Genomic DNA, 20,860 nt, shown 5'->3' with positions numbered 1-20,860 from the left:
AAGGGAATTTTGGAAAATCAAAACCAACTCACAAGCCATTTCTTTTAAGACCCTAGGATAAAATCCATCAGGACCCGGGGACTTGTCAGCCCGCAGCTCCAACAATTTGCTCAGTACTACTTCCCTGGTGATTGTAATTTTCTTGAGTTCCTCCCTCCCATCCATTTCCTGACTTACAGCTAATTCTGGGATGTTACTTGTATCCTCTGTAGTAAAGACAGATTCAAATTACCTGTTCAATTCATCTGCTCTCTCCTTATTTTCCATTATTAATTCCCCAGACTCACTTTCTATAGGACCAATGCTCACTTTGTTAACTTCTTTTTAAAATATCTATAGAAACTTTTACTGTCTCTTTATATTTCTAGCTAGCTTTCTCTTGCACTCTAATTTTTCCCTCCGTATTAATCTTTTCGTCATCCTTTGCTGTTTTGTATATTCTGTCCAATCTTCTGAACTGCCTCCCATCTTTGCATAATTATATGCTTTTTAAAGTTTGATACTATCTCTAACTTTTTTAGTTAACCATGAATGGTGGGTCCTCCCCTTGGAACATTTCTTTCTCATTGAAATGTATCTATTCTGTGTATTCTGAAATATCCCCTTAAATGTCTGCCACTGCATTTCTATTGACCTGTTCCTGAACCAACTTTGCCAGTTCACTTTAGCTAGCTCTGCTTTCATGCCCTCATAATTGTCCTTATTTAAGTTTAAAGTACTAGTCTTGGTCCCCTCTTCTCTCCCTTAAACTGAATGTAAAATTCAATCATATTATGATCACTGTTACCTCGGGGTGCCTTCACTATGAGGTCATTAATTAATCCCATCTCGTTGCACAATACTGGGTCCAGTATAGCCTGCTCTCTGGTTGGCTCCAGAACGTGTTGTTCCAAGAAACTCTCCTGAAAACATTCTGTGAACTCCTCATCTAGGCTACCTTTTCCCATCTGATTTTTCCAGTCTATTTGTAGATTAAAATCCCCCATGCTTATTGCTGTACCTTTCTGAGAAGCTCCCATTATTTCTTCCTTTATATGCCATCCTACCATGTGGTTACTGTTAGGGGGCCTGTACACCACTCCCACGAGTGACTTCTTGCCTTTATCATTTCTCAGCTCTACCCAAACCACTTCCACATCCTGATCTCCTGAACATAGGTCATCCCTTTCTATTGTACTAATGCCAACATTAATTAACAGAGCCACTCCTTCACCTTTTTCTAGCTTCCTACCTTCCTAAATGTCACGTACCCTTCAATATTCAGGTGCCAATCTAAGTCATCCTGCAGCCATGTCTCTGCAATGGCTATCAGACCATACTTATTTACTTCTATTTGTACTATCGGTTCATCTGTTTTGTTTTGAATTCAGGTAGAGAGCCTTTAGTTTTGTCCTTTTTATTATTTTTGTAACCTCTAGCCTTACTCTTAGTATTCTCTATCCCTTCTTGTCACAGTCTATTTATCATTTCCCATCACCTTTCTCTCTTGCTTTGTTCCTACTCTTCGATGTCCCACATCTTCCCAAATTTGATCCCTTGCCCCCACTATTTAGATTAAAACCCTCTCTACTTCCCTAGTTATGCGGCTCGCTAGAACACTGGCCCCAGCACAGTTCAGGCATAGGCCATCCCAACAGTACAGCCCCACTTTCCCCAGTACTTGTGCCAATGCCCCACGAACTGGAACCCACTTCTACCGTACCAGTCTTTGAGCCACACAGTAATTTCTCTAATCTTATTTGCCCTAGCCCAATTTGCACGTGGCTCAGGTAATAATCCAGAGATTATTACCTTTGAGATTCTGCTTCTTAAATTGGTGCGTAGCTCCTCATACTGACTATGCAGAACCTCTTTCCTTGTCCTGCCTACGTCCTTGGTCCTTACATGGACTACAATGACTGGATCCTCCCCCTTCCACTGTAAGTTCCTCTCCAGCCCTGAGCAGATATCCCGAACCCTGGCACTGGGCAGGCAATACAGCGTTCTGGGCTCTCACTCTTTGCTGTAGCGAACAGTGTCAATCCCCCTCACTATACTGTCCCCTATTACCACTACATTCCTTTTCGCTCCCCCCACTTGAATGGCTTCCTGTACCAGGGTGCCAAGGTCAGGTTGCTCATCCACCCTGCAGCCCTCACTCTCATCCAAACAAGCTGAAAGAACCTCAGACCTGGTGGATAATCGCAAAGGCTGAGGCTGCTCCACTCCTGCCCTCTGTGTCCCCTTACCTGCCTCACTCGCAGTCACACTCTCTTGTCCCTGGCTAGTGTCCAAATCAGAGGACCCTATCCTAAGGGGTGTGACTGCCATCTGGAACAAAGTGTCCAGGTAACTTACCCCCTCCTTGATGTGTCGTAATGTCTGCAGCTCGGCCTCCAGCTCAATGACTCTGAGCCGAAGCTCCTCGAGCTGCAAACACTGCAGACGTGTTTGCCTTGGATCACCCTGACAACCAGGAGCTCTGGCTACAGGATCAATTACGTCCTGAGAGGGAAGATGGGGCCTTGGTTTAACATCTCATCCAGCACTGGAGTGTCAGTTAGATTTTTGTACTCAAGTCTTGGGGCTGGATTTAAGAGCCCTCTGTCACTCCCAATGGCGAACTCAAAAAATGCTGCCCTCATGCGTGGGCCGCACGCCAAAGCGCTGCCGCGATATCCTGCTCAGCAGCTCATTTAAATAGCCGGGCGGCCTGCTCGCCGCCCCCTTCGCCGTCCCCACATCACGTGGAGGAGGTGAACTGTCTGACGCCAGCAATGGCGTCAGCTGCCTGTGCGCAGGTGCTGGCACCATTTTTAAAGGGCAGCCAGCCCTGCCAGCATATAGAAATTTGTAAAGATAAACCCCCCCAAATTTGTCAAATAAAATTCTAATGCCTTTTCCCACCCCCCAATATCAATTTCATTAACTATTTGCCCTTCCCCCCAAAACACTTACCTTTTAAATCTGACCTTCATCCCCTACCCCCCGAGACTGTACAAAGTTTAAAGTTCACCCCTTCCCACTTTCCCCTACACTCATTAAGTTTATTTGACCCCGTTTCCCCCACCAACCCCACACTGGAAATCCTAAGTCCTCCCCACAACCCACCAGTGTCACACCGGCTTTCCCTAGACAGGGAATTGAAGGTGCGGGAGTGCCAGCCGCTGCACTGAGGATTGCTGCCGGCCTGTAAGATTGTCAGTAAGTTCATTTCAATTTCTTCGTGTCTTTTGATTTAAATATGTAGATGCAGGTCCCATTGCCCATTGGCAGCCGCCACAGAGCCTCACCGCCACCAGGAGGCCAGGCTCTCCTGTCGTTGAGTTCTATGGTGGGCCTCTGCCACATCTGTCTTCTGGTTCTCCCCCCACGCCCCCCCGTCATGGAGCCCGACGTCGTGGGCTTGTTAAAATCCAGCCCTTGGAGTGGCACTTGCACCCACAACCTTCTGGTTCAGAGGCAAGAGCGTTACCAACTGAGCCACAGTTCAGTGCAAAAGCAACTGGTAACATAATTGGGAACAACATAGCTGTGATACATACAGTGAAAAAGAGATTTACTTACACGTTTGAAAGAAAGAACGGTAAAACCATTTTGGTTTATGAGAGTTCTGAAAACATTGGTTCTTTTTAATAAATACATATTGGAGGCCAGTGTTGAACCTCTTTAGACCAGATTCTGCTCTGGATGGTCTCAAGTTCCAGTCTTCCGAATTCAGCCCAACTTTCATGTTCTTGTTATCTCCAGACTTGACTATTCTAACGCTATCCTGGATGGGCTCCCATCTTCAACCCTCCATAAACTTAAGCTCCAAGTCCTGTTCACCCATCAGTCTGTGCTCATTGACTCTGCGTTCCTCCAATTCTGGCCTCTGGTGCATCCCCCACATCCTTTGTCCACCATTGGCAGCTATGCCTTCAGCTGACAAAGCAATAAACTCTGGAATTTTCTCCCTAACCCTCTGCATTTCTGCACCTCTGTCTCCTGCTTTAAGATCTTCCTTAAATCCTACCTCTTTGACCAAGTTTTTGGACATCTGTCCTAAAGTGTCTTTCTTTGATTTGGTGTCTTCTTTTGTCTGATTATGCTCCTGTGAAGCACCTTGGGATGTTTTATGACATTAAAGATGCTATATAATTGCAAGTTGTTTTTATGTATTTTTGAAGTCTGAATTTGAACAAGATGTCTTGATAATAAAGTGTTGGACAATCCTTTTTTTCATTGTTTAGAAACACCTGTGCTGAAATAAATCATGCCACAGTACATGCTTTTATGACTCGCACATGATATCATTGCATAAAAGTGATAAGCAACTTTCCCACAAAACAATAAAAGGTTTGCCAAGCAGTTTTTCACAACTGCAATGCCCCTTTAAATCTACTGCACACCGTATAGATAAGAGTGCCGCACGATCATGATTCCTTATTACAAGTGAATATGTGTAAGAACGTTAGCCATTTTGAGTTTTTAAAATGTTTTTTTTTCATTTGGGGGATGTGGGCATCACTGGCTAGGTCAGCATTTATTGCCCAAACCTAATTGCCATTGGGAAGGTTGTGATAAGCTGCCTTCTTGAACCGCTGCAGTCCGTGTAGTGTAGGAACTCGAACAGTGCTGTTAGGAAGGTAGTTCCAGGATTTTGATCCAGCGACAGTGAAGGAACGGCGATATAGTTCCAAGTCAGGATGGTGTGTGGCTTGGAGGGGATTTTGCAGATGGTGCTATTCCCATGCATCTGCCACCCTTGTTCTTCTAGTTTGGAAGATGCTGTCGAAGGAGCCTTGGTGAGTAGCTGCAATGCATCTTTGTAGATGGTACGCACTGCTGCCACTGTGCGTCAGTGCTGGAGGGAGTGATGTTTGTGAATGGGATGCCATTCAAACAGGCTGCTTTGTCCTGGATGGTGTCAAGCTTCTTGAGTGTTGTTGGAGCTGCACCCATCCAGGCAAGTGGAACATATTCCATCACACTCCTGAGTTGTGCCTTGTAGATGGTGGACAGGCATTAGGGAGTCAGGAAATGAGTTACTCGCCACAGAATTCCCAGCCTCTGACCTGCTCTTGTAGCCACAGTATTTATGTGGCTGGCCCAGTCAGTTTCTGGTCACTGGTAACCCCCAAGATATTGATAGTGGGAGATTTAGTGATGGTAATGCCATTGAACATCAAGGGGAGACGGTTAGATTCGCTTTTGTTTAAGATGATCATTGCCTGGCACTTGTGGGTGCGAATGTTACTTGCCAGTAATCAGCCCAAGCCTGGATGTTGTCCAGGTCTTGCTCATATGGACATGGGCTGCTTCAGTATCTGAGGAGTCGCGAATGGTGCTGAACATTGTGCAATCATCAGCAAACTTCCCCACTTCTGACCTTATGATGGAGGGAAGATCATTGATGAAGCAGCTGAATTGGTTGGGCCTAGGACACTAACCTGAGCAACTCCTGCAGCGATGTCCTGCGACTGAGATGATTGACCTCCAACAACCACAACCATCTTCCTTTGTGATAGGTGTGACTTCAACCAATGGAGAGTTTTCCCCCTGATTCCCATTGACTCCAATTTTGCTAGGGCTCCTTGATGCCATTCATGGTCAAATGCTGCCTTGATGTCAAGGGCAGGCACTCTCACCTCACCTCTGGAGTCCATGTTTGAACCAAGGCTGTAATAAGGTCAGGAGCTGAGTGGTCCTGGTAGAACCCAAACTAAACATCAGTGAGCAGGTTATTGCTGAGCAAATGCCGCTTGATAGCACTGTCGACAGCCCGTTCCATCATTTTGCTGATGATCGGGAGTAGTCTGATGGGGCGGTAATTGACCGGGTTGGATTGTTCCTGCTTTTAGTGTATAGGACATAGCTGGACAATTTTCCACATTGCCGGGTAGATGCCAGTGTTGTAGCTGTACTGGAACAGCTTGGCTAGGGACGCAACTAGTTCTGGAGCGTGTCTTCAGTACTATTGCCGGGATGTTGTCAGGACCCATAGCCTTTGCAGTATCCAGTGCCTTCAGCCGTTTCTTGATATCACGTGGAGTGAATTGGATTGGCTGAAGACTGGTATCTGTGATGCTGGGGACCACAGGAGGAGGCCGAGATGGACCATCTAGTCGGCACTTCTGGCTGAAGGTGGATGCAAATGCTTCAGCCTTATCTTTTGCACTGATGTGCTGGGCTCCCCCATCATTGAGAATGGGGTTATTTGTTGAACCTCCTCCTCCTGCCAGTTGTTTAACTGTTCACCACCATTCATGACTGGATATGGTAGGACTGTAGAGCTAAGATCTGATCCGTTTGTTGTGGGATCGCTTAGCCATGTCTGTTGTATGTTGCTCCCGCTGTTTGGTATGCAAGTAGTCCTGTGTTGTAGCTTCACCAAGCTGACATCTCGTTTTTATGTATGCCTGGTGCTGCTCCTGGCATGCTCTCCTGCACTCTTCATTTTTTTGTACTGTTTGCTCATTATGCGTTATTATGCAAGGATATTTACACTGCATTAACACTTGCAGCAATAGAAAGGTGCCACAAATTCCCAATGTGGAATCTTCTGTAGTAAAAGCAGCCCGGACTGTGTCAACTGCTGTTCAAAAGGGCTGACGGGAAAGTAGTGGTTTCTATGGAAGGACGAGCTTACTGATCCAAGTAGCCTAGGTGGCTCAATGGGTAGCACTCTTGTCTTTAGTCAGAAGGTCATGGGCTCGTTGTTCCATTGTGAAGACTTGTGCACATAATCTAGGCTGGCAATCCAATAGATTACTCATGAGCGAGTGCTCATTGTCAGAAGTGTTGTATTTCAGATGAGACATTAAATTGAGGGCCCATCATCCTTTTCGATCAATGTAAAAGGTCCCATGGCACTGTTTTGAGGAAGAGCAGGAGAGTTCTATCCAGTGTCCTGGCCAATATTTATCCCTCAATCAACACTATTAAGTTAAAGCAGAATATCTGGTCATTATCACATTGCTGTTGATGAGAGCCTTTTGTGTGCAAATTGGCTGTTTTGCTTTCTACATTACAGCAGTGGCTACACTTCAAAAGTACTTCATTAGCTGTTAAATGTTTTGGGATATCCTGAGGTTGCAGAAGGTGCTATATAAATGAAAGTTTTTCTTTCTCCCTCATCTGTACCTATATCTATTGTCTTTTATGAAGCAAAGTAGTAGATTGATAATTCCAGCATTTCTTGTGTTTATATTTGATAATTCAATAGCATTGTGTTAGTACCAGTCTAACCACTGGAGCAGCACAACATTGGAAATCGAAAATGTGACAGAAACCATTTAACTACTGAGTCCGGCCCAGCTTAATGACCTCCTAATGGGAGTCTCAATTATGCAAATTGGCTGCCCGCTTCCATGGAGTGGGCAGTCAATCTGTACCCTGATGCACCTCCTGCCTGCTGCTGGGAAACTTCTCTGGCGGTGAGACAGTGTCAGGGAACCATCTTATTGCGGCTCTCCCGCTATTTTACCAACCTCGTCCCCAACTCCATTCCCACCACCTGGGGGCTGGTAAAATCGCTAATCAGTCAAATTAAAGAAAGTAGCTCCTTACATGCTGTTGATTTTCCTTTTCTGGAGGCAGTCAAGTCAAACTGGCTGAGAAGCTCAGACGAGATCAAAATGGTTTATTAAACTGATCTCTTTTGCTTTGCAGGGAATGGCGTTTTTACATAACAGCTTAATTGGGTCACATGGCAATCTTAAATCATCCAATTGTGTCGTTGACAGTCGTTTTGTGCTGAAAATCACAGATTATGGTTTGACGAGTTTTCGTTCATCATGTGATAATGAAGATTCGTACGCACTCTATGCAAGTAAGTTTAGGTCTGTGTCAGCTGATCAGTGTCGGCATTGTGTTCAGATCACCAGTTGAAAAATTTAGATTTACATTCATCTGAAATTTAGTTGGGCAATGTCTGAAAATAACAGAGCTGGTGCAAACCAATAGGGAATTCAGTAACAGCCGCCTTCACTATATACACAAACACACATTGCTACACACACATACACAAACACACAGTGATATACACATACACACACTGCTACGCACAATTGCACAAACATGCATTGCTACACACACATACATTGCTACACATACATACACTGCTATACACACATACACTAACACACGCTGCTACACACACATCCACAGACACAGACTGCTACATACACATCCACAAACGCACACTGCTACACACATACACAAACACACATTGCTACACACACGTACACAAACACACAGTGCTATTCACACATACAAAAACACACTGCTACACACATACACAAGCACACAGTGCTACACACATATACACAAACACACACTGTTACACACACATGCAGAAACACACTGCTATACACATACACACTGCTATACACACATACACAAACACACACTGCTACACACAAGCACACAGTGTTACACACAGATACACAAACACACACTGCTACACACACATACACAAACACACACTGCAATACACACATACGCAAGCACACACTGCAATACACACATACGCAAGCACACATTGCTATACACACGTACACAAACACACTGCCACATACATATACCAAATGCATGCACATGCACGTGCACACATACAAGCTCACAGAGCGGGGAAGTAATTGGATTAGTCACCTGCAGATTGTCATCCATGGATTCTAATGAGAAAAAAATTGGCAGTGATGGGGAATACCTTCAGTATTATAGGAACATAGGAATATAGGAACATGAGTATGCCATTCAGCCCATCGAACCTGCTCTGCCATTCAGCCAGATCATGGCTGATACGAGCAGATGAACATTCAAATTAGGAGCAGGTGTAGGCCACTCAGTCCCTCGAGCCTGCGAAGCCATTTAACAAGATCATGGCTGATCTGACTGTAACTTCTACTCCACATTCTTGCCTACCCCAGATAACCTTTCACCCCCTTGCTTATGAAGAATCTATCTACCCCTGCTTTAGAAATATTTAAAGACTCTGCTTCCACCACCTTTTGAGGAAGAGAATTCCAAAGACACACCATCATCTGAGAGAAAAAAATTCTCCTCATCTCTGTCTTAAATGGGCAGCCCCTTATTTTTAAACAGTGACCCCAAGTTCTAGATTCAGCCACAAGGGGAGACATTCTTTCCACATCCACTCTGAAGACCCCTCAGGATCTTGTATGTTTCGATCAAGTCGCCTCTTACGCTTCTAATCTGCAGCAGATACAAGCCTAGCCTGCCAACCTTTCCTCATAAGACAACCCGCCCATCTGCCCATGATCATTTACCTCAAAGGCACTTTCACTCATTATTCCCATATCCCTTGATGTCATTAGTATCCAGAAATCTAGCGATCTCTGTCTTGAACATGCTCAGTGATTGAGCTTCCACAGCCCTCTGGGATAGAAAATTCCAAAGATTCACCATCCTCTGAATGAAGAAATTCCTCCACATCTCAGTCTTAAATGACCACCCCTACTTCTGAGATTATGTCTCCTGGTTCTAGACTCACCAACTAGGAAAAACATCCTATCAACATCCAGCCTGCCATGACGCGTAAGAATTTTGTAAGTTTCAATGAGATCACCTCTCATTCTTTGAAACTCGAGAGAATATAGGCCCAGTTTCCTCAATCTCACAAAGAACAAAGAACAGTACAGCACAGGAACAGGCCATTCGGCCCTCCAAGCCTGTGCCGATCTTGATGCCTGCCTAAACTAAAAACCTCCTGCACTTCCGGGGACCATATCCCTCTATTCCCATCCTATTCATGTATTTGTCAAGATGCCTCTTAAACATCGCTATCGTACCTGCTTCCACCACCTCCTCCGGCAGCAAGTTCCAGGCACTCACCACCCTCTGTGGAAAGAACTTGCCTCGCACATCCCCTCTAAACGTTGCCTTTCTTACCTTAAACCTATGTCCCCTAGTAACTGATTCTTCCACCCTAAGAAAAAGCTTCTGACTATCCACTCTGTCCATGCCGCTCATAACTTTGTAAACCTTTATCATGTCACCCCTCTACCTCCGTCGTTCCAGTGAAAACAATCTGAGTTTATCCAACCTCTCCTCATAGCTAATGCCTTCCAGACCAGGCAACATCCTGGTAAAGCTCTTCTGTACCCTCTCCAAAGCCTCCATGTCCTTCTGGGAGTGTGGTGACCAGAATTGCACGCAATATTCTAAGTGTGGCCTAACTAAAGTTCTGTACAGCTGCAGCATGACTTGCCAATTTTTACACTCTGTGCCCCGACCGATGAAGGCAAGCATGCCGTATGCCTTTTTGACTACCTTATCCACCTGCGTTGCCACTTTCAGTGACCTGTGGACCTGTACGCCCAGATCTCTCTGCCTGTCAATACTCCTAAGGGTTCTGCCATTTACTGTATACTTCCCACCTGCATTAGACCTTCCAAAATGCATTACCTCACATTTGTCCGGATTAAACTCCATCTGCCATTTCTCCGCCCAAGCCTCCAACCGATCTATATCCTGCTGCATACTCTGACAATCCTCATCACTATCCGCAACTCCACCAACCTTTGTGTCGTCCGCAAACTTACCAATCAGACCAGCTACATTTTCCCCCAAATCATTTATATATACTACAAAGAGCAAAGGTCCCAGCACTGATCCCTGCAGAACACCACTAGTCACATCCCTCCATTCAGAAAAGCACTCTTCCACTGCTATCCTCTGTCTTCTATGACAGAGCCAGTTCTGTATCCATCTTGCCAGCTCACCTCTGATCCCATGTGACTTCACCTTTTGCACCAGTCTGCCATGAGGGACCTTGTCAAAGGCTTTACTTAAGTCCATATCGATAACATCCACTGCCCTTCCTTCATCAATCATCTTCATCACTTCCTCAAAAACTCAATCAAATTAGTGAGACACGACCTACTGTTCACAAAGCCATGCTGCCTCTCGCTAATAAGTTCATTTGTTTCCAAATGGGAGTAAATCCTGTCCTGAAGAATCCTCTCTAATAATTTCCCTACCACTGACGTAAGGCTCACCAGCCTATAATTTCCTGGATTATCCTTGCTACCCTTCTTAAACAAAGGAACAACATTGGCTATTCTCCAGTCCTCTGGGACCTCACCTGTAGCCAATGAGGATGCAAAGATTTCTGTCAAGGCCCCAGCAATTTCTTCCCTTGCCTCCCTCAGTATTCTGGGGTAGATCCCATCAGGCCCTGGGGACTTATCTACCTTAATGCTTTGCAAGACACCCAACACCTCCTCCTTTTTGATAATGAGATGACTGAGACTATCTACACTCCCTTCCCTCGGCTCATCATCCACCAAGTCCTTCTTTTTGGTGAATACTGATGCAAAGTATTCATTTAGTACCGCACCCATTTCCTCTGGCTCCACACATAGATTCCCTTCTCTGTCCTTGAGTGGGCCAACCCTTTCCCTAATTACCCTCTTGCTCTTTATATACGTGTAAAAAGCCTTGGGATTTTCCTTAATCCTGTTTGCCAATGACTTTTCATGACCCCTTTTAGCCCTCCTGACTCCTTGCTTAAGTTCCTTCCGACTGTCTTTATATTCCTCAAGGGATTCGTCTGTTCCTAGCCTTCCAGCCCTTACGAATGCTTCCCTTTTCTTTTTGACCAGGCTCACAATATCCCGCGTTATCCAAGGTTCCTGAAACTTGCCAAACTTATCCTTCTTCCTCACAGGAACATGCTGGTCCTGGATTCTAATCAACTGACGTTTGAAAGAATCCCACATGTCAGATGTTGATTTACCCTCAAACAGCCACCCCCAATCTAAATTCTTCAGTTCCTGCCTAATATTGTTATAATTAGCCTTCCCCCAATTTAGCACCTTCACCCGAGGACTACTCTTTATCCACAAGTACCTTAAAACTTACGGAATGATGGTCACAGTTCCCGAAATGCTCCCCTACTGAAACTTCGACCACCTGGCCGGGCTCATTCCCCAATACCAGGTCCAGTATGGCCCCATCCCTAGTTGGACTATCTGCATATTGTTTCAAGAAGCCCTCCTGGATGCTCCTTACAAATTCTGCCCCATCCAAGCCCCTAGCACTAAGTGAGTCCCCGTCAATATTGGGGAAGTTAAAATCACCCACCACTACAACCCTGTTACCTTTACATCTTTCCAAAATCTGTCTACATATCTGCTCCTCTATCTCCCACTGGCGGTTGGGAGGCCTGTAGAAAACCCCCCAACATCATGACTGCACCCTTCCTATTCCTGAGCTCAACCCATATTGCCTCGCTGCATGACCCCTCCGAGGTGTCCTCCCGCAGTACAGCTGTGATATTCTCCTTAACCAGTAATGCAACTCCCTTTTACATCCCCCTCTATCCTGCCTGAAGCTTCTAAATCCCGGAACATTTAGCTGCCAATCCTGTCCTTCCCTCAACCAAGTCTCTGTAATAGCAACAACATCATAGTTCCAAGTACTAATCCAAGCTCTAAGTTCATCTGCCTTACCTGTTATACTTCTCGCATTGAAACAAATGCACTTCAGACCACCAGTCCCGCTGTGCTCCGCAACATCTCCCTGCCTGCTCTTCCTCTTAGTCTTACTGGCCTTATTTACTAGTTCCCCCTCATTTATTTCACTTGCTGTCCTACTGCTCTGGTTCCCACCCACCTGCCACACTAGTTTAAACCCTCCTGAGTGACGCTAGCAAACCTCGCAGCCAGGATATTTGTGCCCCTCCAGTTTAGATGGAATCCATCCTTCTTGTACAGGTCCCATCTGTCCCTGAAGAGATCCCAATGGTCCAGATATCTGAAACCCTCCCTTCTACACCAGCTGTTCAGCCACGTGTTTAGCTGCACTATCTTCCTATTTCTAGCCTCACTGGCACGTGGCACAGAGAGTAATCCCGAGATTACAACCCTAGCGGTCCTGTCTTTTAACCTTCTACCTAACTCCCTAAACTCCCCCTGCAGGACCTCGTCACTCTTCCTGCCTATGTCATTGGTACCGATGTGCACCACAACGTCTGGCTGTTCACCCTCCCCTTTCAGAATGCCCCCTGTCCGTTCAGAGACATCCTTGACCCTGGCACCAGGGAGGCAACATACCATCCTGGAGTCTCTTTCACGTCCACAGAAGCGCCTATCTGTGCCCCTGACTATAGAGTCCCCTATAACTATTGCTCTTCTGCGCTTTGTCCCTCCCTGAACAGTGCCAGCCGTGGTGCCACTGCTCTGGCTGCTGCTGCTGTCTTCCCCTGATAGGCCATCCCCCCCCAACAGTATCCAAAACGGTATACTTGTTAGAGACGGGGATAGCCATAGGGGATTCCTGCACTGACTGCCTGCCCCTTCTAGCGATCACCCATCTATCTGCCTGCACCTTGGATGTAACCACTTCTCTAAAACTCCTGTCTATGACGCTTTCTGCCACCTGCATGCTCCTAAGTGCATCCAGTTGCCGCTCCAACCGATCCATGCGATCTGTGAGGAGCTGCAATTGGGGACACTTCCTGCAGATGTAGTCATCCGGAACGCTGGAAGCATCACGGACCTCCCACATCTCACAGGTGAAGCACTTCACCTCTCGAACTGACATTTCTAGCACTAATTAGTAAATTAATTTAAAATAATTACTTATTAAATTGTTATAATTAACTATATGGTCCCTCGTGCTAGATTCCTACTATAAATATTAAATGCTAACTAAATACAGTAATCTCCTCCCTCTGGTTTAGTTACTCTACTTATTAATTAGTTAATTAGGGTTTTAATCAATTTTTATCAATGTTTTATTTTCAAATTCAGTAAAAGTTCCCTACCAGCCATTCAGGTCACAGCTTTCCTGTGACGTCACTTTCAGTATTTTTTACCAGAGGTAAGTTTTTTATACTTACCGGTCTGGAACTCCGCCCTCCGAGTCTTCTCCCTGGATGCAGGCCACAAAACCCTGAGGTAAGTTTTTTATACTTACCGGTCCGGAACTCCGCCCTCCGAGTCTTCTCCCAGTCAACTGTGCTCTTTGGAAGAGCTCGGCTCCCCTCACTCTGAGGACAGGTAGGAAATGAAAGGAGCTCCTCACTCCCTCCTCACCGAACTTCCACTATAGCACTCTATTGCAACCCAAGTCAGCACTCCAGTGCAAACATAAGACAATTCCGCCATCCCAGGGATTAGTCTGGTGAACCTCTGTTGCACTCCCTCTATAGCAAGTATATCCTTCCTTAGATGAGGAGACCAACACTGTACACAGTGCTCCAGGTGTGGTCTCTCCAAGTCTTATACAATTGGAGCAAGACTTCTTTACTCCTGTACTCAAAACCCCTTGTGATGAATGCCAACATACCATTTGCCTTCCTAATTGCTTGCTGCACCTGCATGCTAGCTTTTAGTGATACCCAGGTCCTTTTGGACATCAACACTTCCCAACCTCTCACCATTTAAGAAATTCTCTGCATTTCTGTTTTTTCTACCAAAGTGTATAACTTCACACTTATTTACATTATATTCCATCTGCCATGTTCTTGCCCGTTCACTTAGCCTGTACAATTCCCCTTGGAACCTCCTTGCATCCTCCTCACAATTTACATTCCCACATAGTTTTGTGTCATCAGCAAATTTGGAAATATTACATTTGGTTCCCACACTCAATCATTTATATAGATTGTGAACAGCTGTGGCCCAAGCACTGATCCTTGCATACCCCACTCGTAACAGCCTGCCATCCTGAGAATAACCCATTAAAAGATGGTGCATGATTTGGTGAGACTACAAGTGGGGAATCACAGGGAAAATTAAGGTATTTGATTTGTCAATCAAGGATGGTAAAGGAATTTTAAAACTTTACTGATTGAGAAAGAAGTTGTTATTTTAATTTAAATTGAAAGTTTGTTTTCTCATATGTCAAGGTCTTTATGAGAATGAAGTCAGTTTATGAAGTATGTTTGACAACAAGAATAAAAAATAGGTCATACTTTAAAATCACAATGAGTTAAAACATGTTAAATTAAATAACAGCCACAGGGCTGTGTGGTTGAGTTATTTTAAAATTTGGCAGTGGTTGGGGAGTGAGAACACTGTAATGGAAACAACCAAATAACAGAAGAATTTTGGATAATCAATTTGTCAGGTATGTTTTGGTAAGCTTTTAACATTTTTCTACATGTTCTTTATTATTACTCACAGCATGCACCATTCCCTGGCCAAAAGGTTAAACAAGTTCAATGAAGGTGTATTTTCCTGTGGTCACTAATGTAAATAAAAAGTCAGTGCATACTTGAAACAGGTTTCTCTAAACTTAGATCACCTTTCTGACTCATATTACCAACTGGAGGAAAATGTGCCTTGAAGTACCTGGCACTCGAAGCAGCTGGCAGTCACTTGGCTTGAAGCTAAGGATTGGGACCTCTCTATCACTGACAGAAAGCTGCAAAGCACCAGGAGTGCACATCAGGAACAGATGGAAAACCATGCATGCTATGTGCCCAATTCTAAGCTCCGCACCAGGAGCACAAATAAATAAAACTCCACCAATTAATTCTCAGATGCACAGGATTAAATCATTGCGATGCTGGTGACATCATGTGCTCTGTATTAGCTGTTAAATGGTGCAATATATTTAAACTATAAAGGCCTTCAACCACACCCCATCCCTCCTCCTTCTACCAGCCACTGCCCTTTCCACCCGCCCGCACCTATCCCAGTGTCCCCCCCCCCACAACCTTGCTAGCTCCCCAAACATGCAGGGTACAGAATAGGCCTTAGTCCCAGGGATACAGAAGGTTTCTTAATCATGATCTTGCCTTCCATAAACTTCTCTTGAATCCATTACACATGTAATGTAAGGTAAGAATCATTTGTGAAGTCGCACGTATAACATATAAGCGTGTCGGTATCATACAGGAATTGTATTTATAAGAGTGCGGTGCTTCATTTGTGCAGCTGAGATAGCCACCTGAGCTGAATGGACAAATGAAGTTGATCATTAGCATGGCTTTCCCTGCTCTCAGATATCAGTTCCTCTGTTATCTTATGAATGCAGTTGGCTCATTTTACAGCAGGCACTTGTAGAGCTTCAAACATGAGAGAATTGATCATTTTTATCAGGTGTGCATGCTGTACATTTTTGCTTACAACTGTGGAGAAAGTGAAAAATGATTAATTATATGCTTCATCTTTGCAACAGAAAAACTTTGGACAGCACCAGAATTATTAAGATTGGGACGAGCACCTCCTCAAGGTACCCAGAAAGGAGATGTATACAGTTTTGGCATTATTCTTCAAGAGATTGCTTTAAGAAATGGCCCATTTTACATAGAAGGAATGGATCTCAGTCCAAAAGGTATTTTTCATCTTTTAGAATGTACCTCCTCTTTTGTTATATCCAGCAAAGCAAGTTAAACAGTCTGGTAGCTCTCCTGAAGTCCTTATGGGTAATTATATTTATTAACTAGCATAGTAATGAAGGACAAAGGACCCAAGTACCAACTGCATACACTCCCTCATGCTGAATTGGTTGTGCTCGGCCAGTGAAGCTGTTGGGATGGTGCCTTTGGCCTCAGCACACTTGGTTAGGTAGAGAAATGGCAGCCAGCGTTGCAGTTGATGACAGTTATCCAGTGATTCCTATTGGAAGTGCATGTTTGGAAGCTGGCTGAGGGCAAGATCAGACTCAGCCAAAATGTCCTTCATGAATAATTAACCTGTTGGCATTTACTATCTGGATTCACTTTTGAAGATTGGCCACTTGGATGAGTTACAGAAGGGCTTCTGACATCTTTGAAGCCATAACAATGCAAGACTGTGTTCAAGAGAGAAAATTGAACATTTATTTTAAAATACAAAGCAGATCCTGCTGCACTGCTGCATCACTTCCATATGTTACACAGGCCAGTCAATTCTTCTTTATTCTGATATCATAAAAACAAAATACTGCGGATGCTGGAAATCTGAAATAAAAACAAGAAATGCTGGAACCACTCAGCAGGTCTGGCAGCATCTGTGGAAAGAGAAGCAGAGTTAACGTTTCGGGTCAGTGACCCTTCATCGGAACTGACAAATGTTAGAAAAGTCACAGGTTATAAGCAAGTGAGGTGGGGGTGGGGCAAGAGATAACAAAGGAGGTCTAGATTGGACCAGGCCACATAGCTGACCAAAAGGTCACGGAGCAAAGGCAAACAATATGTTAATGATGCGTTGAAAGACAAAGCATTAGTACAGATTAGCTGTTAATACACTGAATATTGAACAGCAGCAAGTACAAACCTGAAAAAAAACAGTGGGTAAGCAAACTAAACAAACAAAGATGAAATGAAAAAAATGAAAAAAAAAAATTGTTAAAAATGTAAAAAAGAATGTAAAAAAAAAAGAGAAAGAAAAAAATAACTAAAAATGAAAGTAAAATGGGGGGCTGTCATGCTCTGAAATTATCGAACTCAATGTTCAGTCCGGCAGGCTGTAGTGTGCCTACTACTGTTTTTACTTCTTTATTCTGAAATGGATTGCAGGTAAAAGAGCAAATTAGAGAGACAACGACTTTTAGTTATATTCCTGTGAAGTGAAATTGTATAATGTGAAGAGTACTACTTGAAGAAGAGAGGTGGAATTCTTCTAGTGGCCTGGTCGACATTTATCAGACAACATCACTGAAACAGTTTATTTTGCCATTTATCTCACTCCTGTTTAGGAGAACTTGCTGTGCACAAATGCGCTGCCATATTTTCCAATTAACAACTACAGGTTCCAGCATTTCTTGTTTTTATTTCATATTTCCAGCATCCGCAGTATTTTGCTTTTATATTACTACAAAAGTAGCTTATTGGCTGTGAGACACTTAGGACACCATGAGGTCATGCAAGGTCCTATGTAAATGCAAGTTATTCTTTCTCAAATTTTGACAACGGTTTCACCTGAATGTTGATGCTATTGCCTTATTTTAGAGTCATAGAGTTTTACAGCACAGAAACAGGTCCTTCGGGCCAATGCACCTGCACTGACCATCAAGCACCCGTCCTAACTAATCCCATTTCCCCGCACTTGGCCCATGGCGTTGTATGTTATGGGGTTTCAAGTGCTCGTCTAAATATTTCTTGAATGTCGTGCGTGTTCCTGCCTCTACCACCCCTTCAGGCAGTGTGTTCCAGATTCCAACCACCCTCTGGATGAAATAATTCCTCCTCAACTCCCCTCCAAACTTCCTGCCCCTTCCCTTAAATCTATGCCCCTAGTTATTGACCTCGCCACTAGGGGAAAAAGTTTCTTCCTATATATCCTGTCAATGCCCCTCATAATTTTGTATACCTCAATCAGGTCCCCCCTCAGCCTTTTCCGCTCCAAGGAAAACAACCCCAGCCTATCTAGTCTGTCTTCATAACTGAAATGCTCCAGCCCAGGCAACGTCCTGGTGAATCTCCTCTGCACCCTCTCCATTGCAATCACATCCTTCCTATAGTGTGACAACCAGAACTGTACACAGTACTCCGACTGTGGCCTAACCAGCGTTTTATACAGCTCCATCATAACCTCCCTGCTCTTATAGTCTATCCCTCGGCTAATAAAGGCAAGTATCCCGTATGCCTTCCTAACCACCTTATCTACCTGTGCTGCTGCCTTCAGTGATCTATGGACATGCACCCCAAGGTCGCTCTGACCCTCTGTACTCCCTAGGGTCCTACCATCCATTGTATATTCCATTGCCTTGTTAGACCTCCCAAAGTGCATCACCTCACACTTCTCAGTATTAAACTCCATTTGCCACTGCTCCGCCCATCTTACCAGTCCATCTACATCGTCCTGTAGTCTAAGGCTTTCCTCCTCACTATTTACAACACCACCAATTTTCGTGTCATCTGCGAACTTACTGATCATACCTCCTATATTCACGTCTAACTCATTAATGTACACTACAAACAGCAAGGGTCCCAGCACCGATCCCTGCGGTACACCACTGGTCACAGGCTTCCACTCGCAGAAACAACCCTGTACCATTACCCTCTGCCTCCTGCCACTAAGCCAATTTTGAATCCAATTTGCCAAATTACCCTGGATCCCATGGTCCTACACTTTCTTAACCAATCTCCCATACGGGACCTTATCAAAAGCCTTACTGAAGTCCATGTAGACTACATCAACTGCTTTACCCTCATCTACACCTCTAGTCACCTCCTCGAAATATTCAATCAAATTTGTTAGACACTATCTCCCCCTGACAAAGCCATGCTGACTATCCCTGATTAATCCCTGCCTCTCCAAGTGGAGATTAATCCTGTCTCTCAGAATTTTTTCCAATAATTTCCCTACCACTGATGTTAGACTCACCGGCCTGTAATTACCTGGTTTATCCCTGCTACCCTTCTTAAATAATGGTATCACATTCGCTGACCTCCAATCCTCTGGTATCTCTCCTGTGGCCAGAGAGGATTTGAAAATTTGTGTCAGAGCCCCAGCTATCTCCTCCCTCGCCTCACATAGCACCCTGGGATACATCTCATCTGGACCTGGGGATTTATCCAGCTTCAAGCCCGCTAATACAGCTAATACTTCCTCCTTTTCAATGCTAATTTGATCAAGTATATCACAATCCCCTTCCCTGATCACTACACTTACTTTGTCCCTCTCCATAGTGAACACAGATGAAAAATAATCGTTCAAAACCTCACCTATGTTCTCTGGCTCCACACACAGATTGCCTCTTTGATCCCTAATGGGCCCCACTTTTTCCCTGGTTATCCTCTTGCCCCTAACATACTTATAAAATGCCTTGGGATTTTCCTTTATCTTGTCTGCCAGTGATTTTTCATGCCCCCTCTTCGCTCTCCTAATTATCTTTTTAAGCACTCCCCTACACTTTCTATACTCCTCAATAATAATTTTATTATTTAATTTAATATATTTCTTTTGCGATTTATACTTTAGAACATTGATATTGATGAATTGTGACAGCTGCAGTGTTAGAATGCCGTTCAGCTCAGAGAACTCAGTTGAGATGTCATTCTCAGCTCACCTTTCCACTGGAGGCTTTTTTTTTAAGAGATTCAAGAGCTGATGTGAGCTCTCGGCAGTTATACACCCAGCTCACTTTCCTTTCCATCGTGTATCGCCAAATGTATTCACCCTTAAACACCCAGTGCTTCAAATGTGTGCCACCCAGTGCAACCACTCCACATCGTCAATTGCAACCAACTTGTATCATCTAGCGAATAAACCTTGTATTGTCCTTTGGATGCAACCAATCCCAGATGCAACAGCCCAGAAATAGCTGTAAATCAGGAAATGGAAGGGAGAGAGGAACTCAGGAAAATTACAATCACCAGGGAAGTGGTACTGAACAAATTATTGGAGCTGCAGGCTGACAAGTTCCTGGTTCCTGATGGACTTCATCCTAGGGTCTTAAAAGAAGTGGCTAGTGAGATAGTTGATGCATTGTTTTTAATTTTCCAAAATTCCCTAGATTCGGGGAAGGTTCCATTAGATTGGAAAATAGCCAATGTAACTCCTTTATTCAAAAAGGGAGGGAGATGAAAAGCAGGAAACTACAGGCCAGTTAGCATAACATCTGTCTTAGGGAAAATGTTAGAAGCTACTATTAAAAAGGTTTTTCAGGGCACTTAAAAAAATTCAAGGTAATCAGGCAGAGTCAACATGGTTTTGTGAAAGGGAAATCATGTTTAACCAATTCATTGGAGTTTTTTTGAAGAAGAAACATGTGTTGTGGATAAAGGGGAACCAGTCAGATAGTCAAGGATTTTTTCCCAGGGTGGAAGAGTCAGTTACTCGGGGACATAGGTTTAAGGTGAGAGGGGCAAAGTTTAGAGGGGATGTGCGAGGCAAGTTCTTTACACAGAGGGTGGTGAGTGCCTGGAACTTGCTGCCGGGGGAGGTGGTGGAAGCAGGTACGAAAGCGACGTTTAAGAGGCATCTTGACAAATACA

General features: G+C 44.3%; 1 protein-coding gene across 1 annotated transcript in view; it reads left to right on the top strand.

Moving 5' to 3' along the window:
* npr2 (natriuretic peptide receptor 2) overlaps positions 1–20,860 on the top strand; it is a 244,287-nt gene that overhangs the window by 149,872 nt on the left and 73,555 nt on the right. Inside the window, exons 13-14 of the mRNA XM_068032500.1 lie at positions 7,633–7,792; positions 16,117–16,272. Coding sequence (XP_067888601.1) covers positions 7,633–7,792; positions 16,117–16,272 — 316 coding nt within the window. The remainder of the gene's footprint in view (positions 1–7,632; positions 7,793–16,116; positions 16,273–20,860) is intronic.

Source organism: Heterodontus francisci, chromosome 1 (genome assembly GCF_036365525.1).
Source record: "Heterodontus francisci isolate sHetFra1 chromosome 1, sHetFra1.hap1, whole genome shotgun sequence".
NCBI classification, from domain to species: Eukaryota; Metazoa; Chordata; class Chondrichthyes; order Heterodontiformes; family Heterodontidae; genus Heterodontus; species Heterodontus francisci.
The sequence above is the reverse complement of the archived record's forward strand: the minus strand, read 5'-3'. Positions and strand labels throughout refer to the sequence as shown.